The 14,874-nt window shown below is 40.9% G+C and overlaps 1 protein-coding gene across 13 annotated transcripts in view; it reads right to left on the bottom strand.

Moving 5' to 3' along the window:
* LOC147123222 (LIM and calponin homology domains-containing protein 1-like) overlaps positions 1 to 14,874 on the bottom strand; it is a 637,194-nt gene that overhangs the window by 131,043 nt on the left and 491,277 nt on the right. For all 13 annotated transcript variants that reach the window (XM_085969296.1, XM_085969236.1, XM_085969219.1 and 10 more), the window contains 3 exons: positions 14,336 to 14,371; positions 7,306 to 7,432; positions 6,105 to 6,262 (listed from right to left, as the gene is read on the bottom strand). In XM_085969296.1, the coding sequence (XP_085825422.1) occupies positions 6,105 to 6,262; positions 7,306 to 7,432; positions 14,336 to 14,371 (321 nt within the window). The remainder of the gene's footprint in view (positions 1 to 6,104; positions 6,263 to 7,305; positions 7,433 to 14,335; positions 14,372 to 14,874) is intronic.

The following is a 14,874-nucleotide window of genomic DNA, read 5'->3' as shown; positions in this document are numbered from 1 at the left end:
CTTTTGATGGCGAAATAGAAGATTGGACCACATACGTGGAAAGAGTAGAGGTTTATTGCACTGCAAATGGAATAACAGATGAAAAAAAAGCTTCAGTACTTCTGAACTTAATGGGCGCGAAGACATACGGGCTGTTACGAAATTTAATCACTCCAGCCAAACCAAAGGACAAGACTTTTAAAGAAATTGTTGATACCCTGCAGGAGCATTTAAACCCAACACCGCTGCTGATAGCGGAACGATTCAAGTTCTTCAAGAGAAATCAACACAAGAATGAAAGTAACGCTGATTACCTAACCGAATTAAGAAAGCTATCAAAGTACTGCCAATTCGGAGCAGGACTATCGGATTATCTTCGAGACAAATTTGTTTGCGGTCTCTTAAGTGAAGGAACACAAAAAAGACTGCTTTCTGAAAAAGATTTAACATTGGACAAAGCTTTCAGTATGGCTGTATCATACGAAGCAGCAGCAAAAGGAGCTGCAGAGATACAACAAGAGACACAGGACTTCGGCACTCATAAAATGACACAGGAGTTCGGAAGATGTTATCGCTGCGGCAGATCCACCCATAACCAGAGGGACTGCTGGTTCAAGGGCAAAGCATGCAGGCAATGTGGTAAGATTGGACACATTGCACGGGTATGCCAATCTGGACAAAATAAATCCACTGACAGAAAACAAAAAATCAATAAAGAAAAGTACAGGAATGTACAAATGATGGCGGACAGTAGCTCCGAAGACCAGAATAGCGATAGCGACTCCGGAAACAAGAGACTAAGCTGTCTCAAATTACATAATGTACTTGCCAAAGAGGATTACCAAACCATTTGGGTTACCCTCACAATAGCAGGGTCCCCAGTTAAAATGGAGCTAGATACAGGATCAGCTCTAACCGTAATAAATCGACGAGATTACGAGAGGCTATTTTCGCATATACCTCTAAAAGACACATCCATTATCTTAAAAACATATACGGGGCAGAAAGTCTACCCCAAAGGAAAAATAAGGGTGCCTGTGGTATACAACGGCAAAGAAATACAAAAGTTGTATTTATACATTCTACAAGATGGTGGTCCACCGTTGTTGGGACGTGAATGGATAAGGAAGATACGTTTAGACTGGCACTCCATTCAGGCACTGACGGTGACCAGTAAGGAAAAAAACAATGATGACATCATACCTGAACGATTAAAAGACATCTTGGCCAACGCCAAAGAAGTGTTTCAAGAGAAACTAGGAACCTTGAAAGGCATCACCGCCTCAATAAAAGTGGAAGATACAGCAATTCCAAAAATTTTTAAGGCAAGACCGGTGCCATACGCAATACGTCCGGCAGTCGAGGCAGAGCTGGAGAATTTGGAAAAGGCAGGCGTATTATCCAAAATAGATTGGAGCGAATGGGCAACACCCATCGTTCCAGTCATGAAAAAAACATTGAAAAATAACTCTGAGGAACAGAAAAAAATTCGCATCTGTGGGGACTTTAAGGTGACTGTAAACCCGGTCCTTCACACGGTACAGTATCCTCTTCCGAGGATAGAAGATATTTTCGCCTCACTATCCGGAGGGAAACGTTTCACAAAAATTGACTTGGCACAGGCATATCTACAGATGGAGGTTGAAGAGACCTCTAAAAAATATCTCACAATAAACACACACAAAGGCCTGTACCAGTACAATCGACTGGTTTTTGGAATAGCATCAGCTCCAGCTATCTGGCAAAGAGCTATGGAGCAAGTCCTGCAAGGGATTCCGGGGACTCAATGCTACCTAGACGACATCCTTATAACAGGAGAAAACGACAACGAGCACCTTGCCAATTTGGAGCAGGTACTCACTAGGCTGAAAGAACGGGGCCTACGAGCAAATCGCCCCAAGTGCGAATTTTTCCAAAATCAGATATCATATTGTGGCCACATAATTAATAAGGAAGGGTTGCATAAGTCACCTGAAAAAATTGAAGCAGTTATAAAAGCCCCAGCACCTGAAAATGTTTCACAATTAAGGTCATTCCTGGGATTAATAAATTACTATCATAAATTTTTACCGAACTTATCAACTATTCTACACCCTCTTAATGATCTTCTACAGACAGGAGTGATTTGGAAATGGAACAAAGACTGTAAACGTGCCTTCCCTAAATGTAAAGACTTAATCACATCCGAGAAAATTTTGGCTCATTACAACCCATCACTACCAATCAGACTGGCGTGCGATGCATCCCCTTACGGCATAGGAGCGGTATTGTCCCATAGATTCCCTGATGGCTCGGAACGGCCGATAGCTTTTGCGTCACGCTCATTGAACTCAGCTGAGCGTAACTACGCCCAGATAGACAGGGAAGCACTCAGCCTGGTATGGGGAGTGAAGAAATTCAACCATTACCTACACGGACAAAAATTTACCTTGCTGACTGACCATCAACCCCTCATCTCCATATTCAACCCTAAAAAAGGTGTCCCCATTATGACGGCACAAAGACTACAGAGGTGGTCCCTTTTTCTAGGGGCACACCAATACAACATTGAATACAAAGGGTCAAAACAGCATGGGAATGCTGACGGTTTATCACGCCTACCGTTGCCAACGATAGAAGAGGCACCTACAGTAGACCCAGTAGAGATATTCCACTCTACCATAGTGGAATGTCTACCGGTGACAAATTCTGCCATTGAAAGGGAGACAAGAAATGACCCTACTCTCTCACGGGTCTACGATTTAACAGTGAAGGGATGGCCAGCACATGGCGAACCACTGTTGCCAGCATTCTCGCAAAGAAGAGAACAGCTGTCAGTGTGCCGAGGAACCTTGATGTGTGGATCCAGAGTGGTGATTCCACCCAAACTCCAGGATAAAGTGCTAAAGGAGCTTCACGAGGGGCATCTGGGTGGAGTGAAAATGAAGAACCTAGCTAGGGCGTTTGTATGGTGGCCAGGTATCGATGGAGACATCGAAGACATGACCAAGAGCTGCCTAGGATGCCAGAAGGTCCAAAATGCTCCGCCACAGGCCCCTCTACATCCATGGGAGTGGCCCTCATCTCCCTGGCAAAGGGTGCACATCGACTTTGCTGGTCCATTTATGGACTCAATGTTCTTAATCGCAGTTGATGCACACTCCAAGTGGCCGGAGGTAATAAAGATGTCCTCCACCACCACGGAAAAAACCATCACAGTATTAAGGACCATATTTGCCAGGAATGGGCTGCCGGAGCAGATATGTTCTGATAATGGACCGCAATTTGTGTCCGAAGAATTCAGAAAGTTCTTAAAGAACAATGGGGTAAAGCACTACATGTCCGCCCCATAGCATCCCGCCACCAATGGATTGGCTGAAAGGTTTGTCCAGACCTTCAAGAAGGCCATCAAGGCCATGGGTAATGAAGACATAAAACTTCAGCACAAGGTGGATAACTTCTTATTTGCATATAGGAATGCAACGCATATGGTTACTAACCAAACTCCCGCCATGATGTTCTACAATAGAAACCTAAGATGCCGGCTGGATTTGGTCAAGCCCAACATCCGAAGGGACGTGGAGAACCGGCAGTTTCAGGGCATGAATGAAAGGCCAACTAGGGCCTTCCAGATAGGCCAACCGGTTTTGGCCCGGGACTACCGTACCGAGAAATGGCAGCCTGGAACTATCTGCACACGATTAGGACCACTGATGTATACCGTGGACATCGGAGACAGCATAATAAGGCGCCATGCTGACCAAATCATCAAGTCATCCGAAAAGGGACAACCTACACCACCACTCTATACATCTAACGATGAAGTAGAGATACCCATATCTACCTCCGATCCGGTGATACTGGAGCCCGATGAACCCGACACTGGCCTTCAAGCCGAATCAGCCTTGCCAGAAGAACCTACTACACCACCAGAAACTACTACACCCCCGAGGCGTTATCCGGACCGAGTCAGGAAGCCTCCTGAGAGACTAACTTATAATTAATTAATACAGCAATGTATATTATTTTGCATATAACATGTAATTAATAATTACTTAAAATATGATGTACTAGTTAGCTAGAAGGGGAGGAATTGTGGTGTATGTGCCTTTAAGAGCAATTATGGTGTATGTGCCTTTAAGAGCCCCAGGTGTGCGTAATGCCGGTAATTGCCACTTGGGCTATATAAGCCTGTGTATTGTGTATATCCTTTAGAAACCCCTCCCCCCAGACTTGCTTAGTAAATACCTATGAACCAACTCCTGTCTTCAGTGTCTTTATCTACACACGGACACTACAATTGCAATTATATTGGGCCTTGGTGAAACCACACCTGGAGTACTGTGTACAGTTTTGGTCTCCTTACCTAAGGAAGGATATACTTGCCTTAGAGGGAGAGCAATGAAGGTTCACCAGACTGATTCCTGGGATGGGGGGATTGTCCTATGAGGAGAGATTGAGGAGTCTAGGCCTATATTCTCCATAGTTTAGAAGAATGAGAGGAGATCTCGTTGAAACATCGAAAATTCTTAAGGGGCTTAACCGGGTAGATGCTGGGAGGATGTTTTCCCTGGCTGAGGAGTCTAGAACCAGGGGTCACAGTCTCAGAATAAGGGGTTGGCCATTTAGGACTGAGATGAGGAGAAACTTCTTCATTCAAAGGGTTGTGAATCTTTGGAAACTCTACCCCAGAGGACTGTGGAGGCTCAGTTGTTGAGTATACTCAAGTCAGAGATCGATAGATTTTTGGATATTAAGGGAATCAAGGGATATGGGGATCATGCAGAAAAGTGAAGTTGACATAAAAGATCAGCCATGATCTTAATGAATGGCGGAGCAGACTTTAAGGGCCGAATGGCCTACTCCTGCTCCTATTTCTTATGTTTTTATGTTCTTATTTTAACTCTTCTGCCTGGCCGTTTCTGCTGGGCAGAGGGTGTTTAAAGCCCCCTTTAGTGTCAGATTAATTCAAGAAGTTGTCAAGGATACCAAAGAGCGCAAATTGTGGAAAAAGAAAAAAGACTCAGAAGACTCAAAAGACTAACAATTTGTAGGAACTGGGCTTGAAGAAAAGTTGTCCTGGATTTTGAAAGTGAAGAAGCGAGTTAATCCCGCAAGGCCAAAACCACTCAGCCTGAAGGAAATCTTACCTAAAAAAGGACTTGGAGGAGAATCACTAGCACACTTTATAGTAGTGAATTTTGAGAAATAGTTTAAAATTTTAGAACTGGATCATCATTGTTCAGAAGCAGCATGTTAGATTTTTATCATTTTTAATGGACATGTAACACAAACCTCACCATTACTTCCATTTATTAAAATATCAGACATTTTCTGCCACTGGTTGTACTAGTTTTATGACATTGTCACACAGACCAGATACATTGGGATAATTTTAACCAGAAAAAAATGGGTGGGTTGGGGTCGGGTGGGATGTTAAAATTTTAAAAATCTCAAACCAGACCCTAACCCACCTCCAACTCACTCACTTCTGGTTTTAACAGAGGTGGGACGAGGGCGGGTAAATGTCCATTTAAATATTATAATAAGGCTGTGTGCCCCATATTTAACCTGTCTTCTAAAGGGAGGTGAGGTCTACTTTGTGGAAAAGCTAAGTGCCTTTATGGGAACAGGAGTGCTTCCTCCCAGCCCACCAAGCTTACCTTCTTCCCTGCCTGCTACCGGAACACCACCTGCACCCCCGTTCCAAAGACCACTCCGCGCCCCCCACCACGGTCGGACTTCCCAGGATTGGGGATCAGACCCCCTCCCCGCTATAAGAACCCCCCCCCAGAATCAGACCACCCCCCAGGGTACGGTGATCACCCCTCCCACGCTTCCACTAACCCAGCTGCAGACTCCCTACCTTCGCCTGGCCCGCAGCCATCTCCAGAGCTTTCCCTGCCCGAAAGGGAGCCAAGCCTGTTAATCAGGCTGGTTTCCGGGCAGGGAACCTGCTTGAAAAAAAAGACGCACATTTCCTGAACAAAGCTCCTTCCTCCCCCCCCTCCCTGCCATCCCGCATCCTGCTCACGAAACCTGCCCCAGTCTAGATCAGGGCCACAGTATCAATTATTGGCAAACATGCCTCACAATGAACTGACAACAAGATCAGTTTAGGACAATATTATATCGAAACTACATACTTTTCCTCCACAATTTCTTTGTATGTTTTAATGCTCCTCCGCCTTTCTGATGAACTGTGTTCTCCACTCATTATTTTTTCCACAATATCTCGTTCCTCCTTCCGTTTGATTAGGTCCTGGGAGGCACTCCTCCTCCGGTTCTTCCAGCGGGCCAGGTCCTGCATAAAAGCAACATTTTTCATCACATTGTACTTTATGTATTTAAATGTCAATCCTTTGTGGCAGAAACAATAACTTGCATTTACATAGCACCTTTAATTTTGAAAAAACTGATAAGGTGCTTTACAGTGGCATAAAGAACAAATGGATACTGAACCAAAGAGTGAATATTCAGAGTAGTGATCAAAAACATGGTCAAAGAGGTGGATTTTAAAGTGGTCCTTAGAGGAAGAGGAGGCGGTCAATAGACGGAGGGGTTTAAGGGAGGCAATTCCAGATCATGAAGTCTTGGTGGCTGAAGGCCAGGCTACCAATGATGGGCATGAAGGGGTAAGCACAAGAGGCCAGAGTCAAATGAATGGAGAGTTCATGTGGGTTATAGTACTGGAAGAGGTTACAGAGATAGGGAGGGGCAAGACCGTGGAAAGATTTAAACACAAGGAAGAAGATTTTAAATCTGAGGCAACAGGGGACAGGGAGCCAATGTAGGTCAGTGAGGTCAGGGGCGATTAGAGAATGGGACTTGGTGCGGGAGAGGGAATGGCAGCGGAGTTTTGAGGGAGGATGATGCCAAGGAGAGCATTGGAGCAGTTGAGTCTGGAGGTGACGAAGGCATGAATGGGGGTTTCAATGGCAGATGGGTTGAGGTAGAGGGTGAACACGGGTGATGGTACAAAGGTAGAAATAGACAGTCTTTGTGATAGAGAGGTCGTAACCTCAGCTTGGGTTCAATGGGTACTAATTTAGGAGATTAGTTCAAACTATCTGGCAACAGGAAAGTAGGCAACTTTAGTAGATTATTGGAAGATCATGGGGTTCACCAGCTCCTACCAATAGCTTCCCATGCTGCTCTTTGGTGCCAGATGGGTCGGCAACTGGAACCAGGGAGCAGTGAGCAGGGTAATAGCTATGGCAGGAGTGTGTGGCTATTGAGGAGTCAGGGTGGGTGGGTACATGAGACTATGGGAGCAATGTGTTGTGGCAGTTTGTTGGGAGATGTAGATGGAGGGCAGTGTCAGGCAGTTTTATTTACAGGTCTTACATCTTGCCATTTGTCCTGGTCTTCACGTAGTCGACTCTGAATGTTGTGTAGTTCCTCATGGCGAGCTTTACTGTGAGGCTGTGCTGAAGCGTCATCTTCGGGTCTCATGTCATTCATACTGACACTTCTGTAAAGCAAGAGTTTAAAAAAAGTGAGAATGTTTTTCCTTTTCACTTAAAGAACATTTAATTAGGGTATATTCCTCCTCCATATGGGGGTGCTAGAATTCATCAAATGAAACCCTGTTCAGCTTTTTTTGCATGAATGATGTTTAGTTCACCCATGGGGTAGACCTACGTGTTACACCACAGCACAACAGTTCGACAATAATCAATCGGAAAGATGGGCCAAGTTTTATTGCCACTGTTTGACAGTTTTCAACTACAACCTGGTGTCCTTCATTGGGATTAACCAAAGGTCTGACTAGATTTTTTTAAATGGCAGGCAAAAATTGCATTCAAATAAATTAGTAAATTTGCCAAATTGTGCATTTATAAAACATGGGAGTCTTTGGGTTTATAACAATGTACTTAGATCTACAGTTTAGTTCATAGGCCTGACTATAGCAAATAGCAATTTAAAAAAAAACTGTCAAAACTTTCTGCAATCTGGAAACACGCCTCTAAGATTACAAGACATAATTTTTAGATTATGTAAGGTGTCACTTGAGTATTGACCAAATCTGCACAGGCAGTCCTGATGTTAGTACATTTTCAATTAACTTTCTCAATCTGAAAAACTGAGAGTTTGTTGCGTGCAAAATATAATATTGTAACTAAATCATGTTTTACTCTATCGTTATATCAGTGCCATAAAATGATATCCCATTTGTTAAAGAGAAAGGTTCTCATGGAGAAAAATATTTAAGATTGTGAAATTGTGCCATGGGATCTCATTCAGAACTTGGACAATCTTACAGGATGTTCCTGGAAAGGAATTACATCTGAAACAAATGAACCGTCTGCAAAACAGTTCTACAAATTTATCCATGACCTGACTTCTCTGATGTTTTCAGTTAAAAACAGATGGGTAAAATTTTAATGCTCAAAACATTTCTCCTTATTATTTGGTGTGATTTATGATTTAGAAAGGGGATGAAATGTCCAACTGTAAATACTGTCTGTTTTGTTGGCCTCAGTTCATTCTCAAAGGTTTAAAACAACAATGGGGATTGATCATGCATAACTTTTTGCACTAAATCTGTTAAAAGGAAATAAAATGTTACAAGCCATGCAGTTTAATAAAATGTGAACCAAGGTAAAAAGAGCCAACATGAGTCAAGCAGCGCATGAGAGACTTGAGTTTTTTTTCATACCAATGCAATGTTTAACAGAATAGATCTATCAAGTGAGCCAACACACAGGATCAGCCTCCACTTTCAACCTACACTAAATCTGTTGTTAGACAACATATGGGATAACTATAAAGCTTCTGCACAGGAAGATGTTACAGAAGCATCTATCTTTGTAAGCACTCATGGGAACATGCTGTGCATCAGACTAGTGATAGTAAGGGATTATGAATGAATGGGCAATTAGTCTCCTTGTGATTATATGAAAACAATAGTATGGCAAATGTAATATTGTTCATGCATTTATTGTTTGATTGAGAAGTTGTGACAAGTTCAGTGGTTGATATTTGTTCTTTTAAAAGCACAATCAGCTTGTGAAATGTTTCTGACTGAGACCTGATGTACTTTACAGCTGTGTGCACTTATCAATGAATCAGTAACCATGTCATATTTTAAGGAGGCTAAATGCTGAGGAATAGAACACCTGAAGCTAATATCTTGGGTAGTATGATAATTTCAGCAAAATTAGAAGCTGACTGGTTTATGTACTAGTCTACTATTCCCGTTCCCTCACAAACCCATTCTTAATCAGTGCAGTCAACTCCTTCTTCACTGAAGTGCTTTCGTTTGGCAATTCACCTATAAACTAAAGATTGAAATTAAAACCATTGATAAAATAAGCTTATTCTTCTAACCCCATTGAATCCTCCCTTCTGATCTCCCCAATTAAGAGGCCATTCTCCCTCCCCTGCATTTAACTGTAGCAATTTTAATTGTGTAAAACTTCAAAAATAATTCCACAATATCTGTGCAGTACAACTTATAGGAAGTAATCCAGTCTTGTCACCCAGAGTAGAATTATAAAGCAGACTGCTCTCAACAGACTGAGGATTCCTCTAAGCAACACTATAAATGTTTTATAAACTAGACCTCCTCCAAGGCTTCGCTTATTTAAGGTTTGCTCCCACCCTGTGTATCTCTGTAATCTCATCCTGCCCCTCAGCAGCGTTTGTTGGTCCAAATGATGTTTCCAGCAGCCATTGAAGTTTTATCTTCTGGTTGTAACAGAATGTGCAGTTGCTGTTATGAGGCTGTGCATTGGTATGAATTTAGGTCAAAACAGTTCTCAAAGATTCTCACATTCACACCAACAAAGAGTCCTGTCACAATTTCTAACCCTTTGCCTGAGTAACAGTCTCTATCTTCTCTTTTTCATGAATGAAAGTTGGAATGGAGTTATTTTATTCCTGGCAAATGCACAGTATTGAGCGGTGGCCGAGCTACTTGTATACAGAAGCCATGTGCAGCTTGTGGCCCTCTGCACGACAGCTCCAGTCTACACCCAGTAAGTAGAGGGCCTGACACCCCATCGCCATTTTTGTTAGCTTTTTAAAAAAAATCTTTCTCTCCTTAAAGTAAGTTTTCTGATTGAAATGTTTGTGGCACAGTAGCCCACACCATGGTATCTCCTATATGATACTAATTCCATTCAGAAATGTTTAATATTGGTCCCCAATTGCAACTAACAAATTGGCTGCCTGAGGAATATTGAACTCAGATTCAAGCCATTAGGTCTCTTTCAATGCGTACTGCGATTGATAAGAATAAAACACATTGAGGTAGAATTTTCATGGGGATTGTCCCAATCTCCCGCTGTAACTTTGGCAGATGATTGTTGGAAACCCCAGAGAATCGGCATAAGTTGGAGATTTTCTAGCTACTGGTGTACGCACACCTTTACATCTGTGGCAGCTGCAAAACCACCTGGTGCCACCTAGTGCTGTTCAAGCCCTGGCAGTACAAGATCAGAATTGAACCTTGTTTTCTTTTTAAAATCAAGAAAAAAAATACTACAAACAGATCTTCTGAGGCATTGCTCACAGTAAATCAAATCCTATACTGTTTTATAAGGATGAGCATTATACTACTGTATATATTATTCTACTGTAAAGGTAGTGTGGTGTCTCTTTAAGGCCACAAAGTACATTACTGTTAAGTAAACGCAGCGTGAAATCAGTAGAGTCTAATTGCAGATTGGAAGGATCTTGTTAATTTCAGGTTCCAGATCAATCAATAGCTTTCTTTCTTTTTTAAGATTGCTTTTTATCTCTAAAATGTTTGACACTCTGCAGTGCGATGTCTGTTGGGTTATAGATGTGTTCTAAATGCAAGACTTTTATGTATATACCAGCTGATATCCTGTTGCATTGTTCACAATAAGTCAGAAATTATGTTGCTGCAAGAGAGAAGCTAAGGTGTAGAAGTAGAGGGAAGTGCCGTTGTCCACTAAGAGAATTTGGAAAGAAGTTTGTAAGAGAGCTCCCTATAAGGAGTAAAATAGCATTTTTTGATTGGTTTCTGAAAAATAAGTAAATAGTATTTTCCTTATCAACTGCAAGTAAATCTGGTCCCTCGCATCCCCCATTTGCAAATAAATATAATTCTGCATATAATATAGGGGAGCAGTTGTTTATTTTTACTGTCCATCGGTTTAGGGTGTGATTTTTTTTTATATTGAAGGCCAAGGAATATAGAACTTTAGCATAACCTTTTCTTATTTGCACCTTTCCTTTTTTTTATCAAGTACCTCTGCGATATATCAGTACTCAGTGTATTTAAATAGAATGATGGTGAGTTCCTTCCAGAACTGTTTTAATTTGGAACTCAAAATCAAACATTAAGGTAGAATTTTCTTCTGATCTCTCACTGTAACTGTGGCAGAAGATCAGTGGAAACACCTGAGAAATGGCTTACATGGCTATTTGCATAATTCCTCCAGGGTTTCCGCTGATCTTCTGTCAAAGTTATGGTGGAAGATTGGGTATACACCCCACAGAAGTTCTGCCCTAATATTTATACAAAGATAAATAAAATATATTTATCTGCTATAACCGTTTAGAATATACTACAAAATATAGAGATCTGCTTTGCGTCCTTTCCCATTTGCTGGTTTTCTCCTCAGCTCTATCTGTTCAGCTTTCTGACTGTACTTGGTAAGTGTAGCTGGGGGACATCAGCCAGTATATAGCATACAAGTTTTTGCTTTCAACATTACCACAAAAATGTTGGAGTCCATGCTTTACACTGTTCTGTTGTTTTATCCACATAAAAAAATATTCTGGTTACTTCTAAAAATGGTTTAACTAGGAATGGGGCAGCTTACAAAAGGCAAGTCCTGAAACTCTCTGAATCACTAGTCTTATTGTCAATCATGAGAAGCTGAGTGTACAGATACATTCTGGCTTTAGTCTCTTTAGCTAACAGTTATGGGTCTGGAAACCTACATGAACTTAAGACTCACATAGGTCTATGATGGAAAAATTACTACAGGCATTTCAAACAGAGAAATTACTATTGTGTATGTAACCATAACCATTTTCTACTACATTTAAAACAAATTAAAATATTTTTATTATGTTATTTACAGTTGTAAGTGTTCAAGTTAGTGGAGAACCAAAATGGCAGCAGAAAGGATTTTGAAAATATATTTTGATACGTTTGTTTTTTTCCATCGCTAGCACTTGCTGGCTGCCCATTTTTGATTTTAGTTTTTTGAACTACATGACTGGTGGTTTTCATTCCTGCTTGGTATCTGCTGACTTACCTGTTCAGTTGTGATTTATTGATGTTTTATGAACATTAATTTTTTGCTAATCAGGTGGAAGGTGACAAAAAAGATGTGATGCCCAAGATGTCACACCTAACTGTTATGCTTGGAATGCTTGATACATGCACGTGCAATAGCTTTGTATATAAAGATGGAATATATGAAATACATGTCATTCTCCAGCATGCACTCCATAATTCAGGCTATGGCAACGTCAGATTAATATGAACTCAGGATTAAGGACAATACGATGAGACTGATCTCAAGTGTATATGAGTGTGCAATGTTTAACAACCACATATTCTTCCTGTGTCACTTCTCATACATCACAGGAGTCAGATTTGATTGAACTCTAAAGCATCTTTAAATAATCTTTTACAACAGAATGTCCTGTCTATTCTGTGGTTTTATTTTACAGACAGTTCTGTTTAATTTATCATGCTGCTCTGCCTCAACTTTGGGAGAAGTTTCCTTTGTTCACTTTAGTGAAATCGTACATGTGGGTATAAAGAATGATATTGTAACTGTGATTCTTATATTCCTATTTACCACGTTTACTTAAAAAAAAATCACAGGCAAATCTTTATTGTCTGTTTTGTCATCAGCTGTTTGTTATAACATTCATAAAGCTATTGTGTTTGGTATTTTAGTAACTCTCAGAATCAACAACAACCTGCATGGTTCCCCTCATGTAGGGGAACATCTCAAAGCACTTTACTTGGGGGAGGGTAGGATGCCAAATGGGAGGCGGGAAAGATTAAAAAGAACTGGGCATCCAAATGCGCAGTCAAGAAAAACAGGAGAAAGGTATGAGACACTCTTCTGAACAATGTTGCTCAAACTTTCTGTGTTATGTTGGTTTATTTGAGTTTTTGGATATTGTGTCAAATTCACTTCCAGTAGGATAATGATAACATACTGGAACAAATGGTACTTCACGTCACACCCATTCCAAGCTGAGCAGTTACGATTCCAAAGTGCCAGCTTTTCATTTAACTCCTCTGTGATTTAACACTTTTTCAATTCATTTGTGCTTTTAAATGGTTCTGTCCCCCATCCACCTTCCTCACTGATTTATATTGTCCTTTGAATATTTGAATGAAACTGTTACATGACAATTACATCAAAGTGCAAGCAGTGACTTTCTTTGACTGCTGGCAAGAGCTCATAGCTTCAATTTCAATTTCGCTAGAACAGTAATCAAGAACAAACATCAAACAGTTTATTCTGCATGCAAAATAACATCATCCAAATTCACATGCAGCAGCAGAGAAAGAAATAGGCAGTCAAGAAATGTGTTTTTACATCTCCCCTAAAGCTAGAATAGCAATTTTTATTATATAGAATCACAGAATCATACAACACAGAAGGAGGCCATTCAGCCTATCATGGCTGTGCCGGCTCTTTGAAAGAACTATCTAATTAGTCCCACTCCCCTGCTCTTTCCCCATAGCCCTGAAAGTTTATCATTTTCAAGTATATATACAATTCCCTTTTGAAAGTTTTGCACAGAATTATTGAGAACACATTTTGTTTCACGTTTGTGAAGATGCAAGTATGACATGGAAAACTTGAGTCACTGGTGCAGAATGAGTTAAACAGCCCAAACCCAGCCAAGAAAATGTTCCAGGTACCTGTGCCCCTGCCTACCCCCTCCCCCACCCAACCCGCCACCCTCGAAACTCATCTGCCTTCCAGCGTGGCCCGTGCTTGCATTATGGAGTGAGTTGATGTTAAACTTCAAAATTCCAGATACCAGTTGTTGTACCAATTGCTTTAGAGTGTGTTCTGTAAAGGTCTGTAAATATATAGATACAGAGAATACATACGGACAATTGTTTCACAATAGTCTAATAGCAATTGGCACTCAATATTCAGAACTCCAATTTGGAAAGATCATTCTATATTCAGTTCTCACTAAATCTGGTGTAATTTTTATAAGTGAAATTCATCTGTTTCTTATAAAATGTGTTGTTGTCAGCAAGCCCCAGCTGCGTGTTGCTATATATAATCAAAGCAGTTAATCACGCAAGCCTAGACAAAGTCGTTATTCTTGGAGGTTTAGTAAGCAGTTGCGAATACTGATCAAGCACATGCAATTCCATTCATTTTAAACACAAGGTACCACTTACACTGTATCATCAGACAGGGCAGCTGTTGGACTGTATCTACAGGACCAAATATAAAGAACACAGAACATTTACAATAAAACATAAGAAACATTAAAATGCGTAAAATTGAGATTTTCAAAAATGCACAATGGAAATTTGCTTGTGTAACAGGTGTTTAATGATTAGACTGATGGTAGGTCCAGGGAAACTCCAGTCTTCCTGGGACAGTCAGTTACTTAGGTTAATAAAAACAGAAAATGCTGGAAATACTCAGCAGGTCAGGCCGCATCTGTGGAGAGAGAAACAGAGTTAACATTTCAGGTCGATGACCTTTTGTCAGAACTGTTCTGATGAAAGGTCATCAACCTGAAACGTTAACTCTGTTTCTCTCCCCACAGATGCTGCCTGACCTGCTGAGTATTTCCAGCATTTTCTGTTTTTGTTTCAGATTTCCAGCATCCGCAGTATTTTGCTTTTGTATCAGTTACTTAGGTTTCCGGTTCACATTGTGGTAATAATCTTTATAATGTTACTCAGATAACAGGAATAGCTTAATTACT

Source organism: Somniosus microcephalus, chromosome 2 (assembly GCF_052327205.1).
Source record: "Somniosus microcephalus isolate GS21.2 chromosome 2, FLI_Smic_1.0, whole genome shotgun sequence".
NCBI classification, from domain to species: domain Eukaryota; kingdom Metazoa; phylum Chordata; class Chondrichthyes; order Squaliformes; family Somniosidae; genus Somniosus; species Somniosus microcephalus.
Note: the sequence above shows the minus strand (reverse complement) of the source record. Positions and strands in the feature narration are given on the sequence as shown.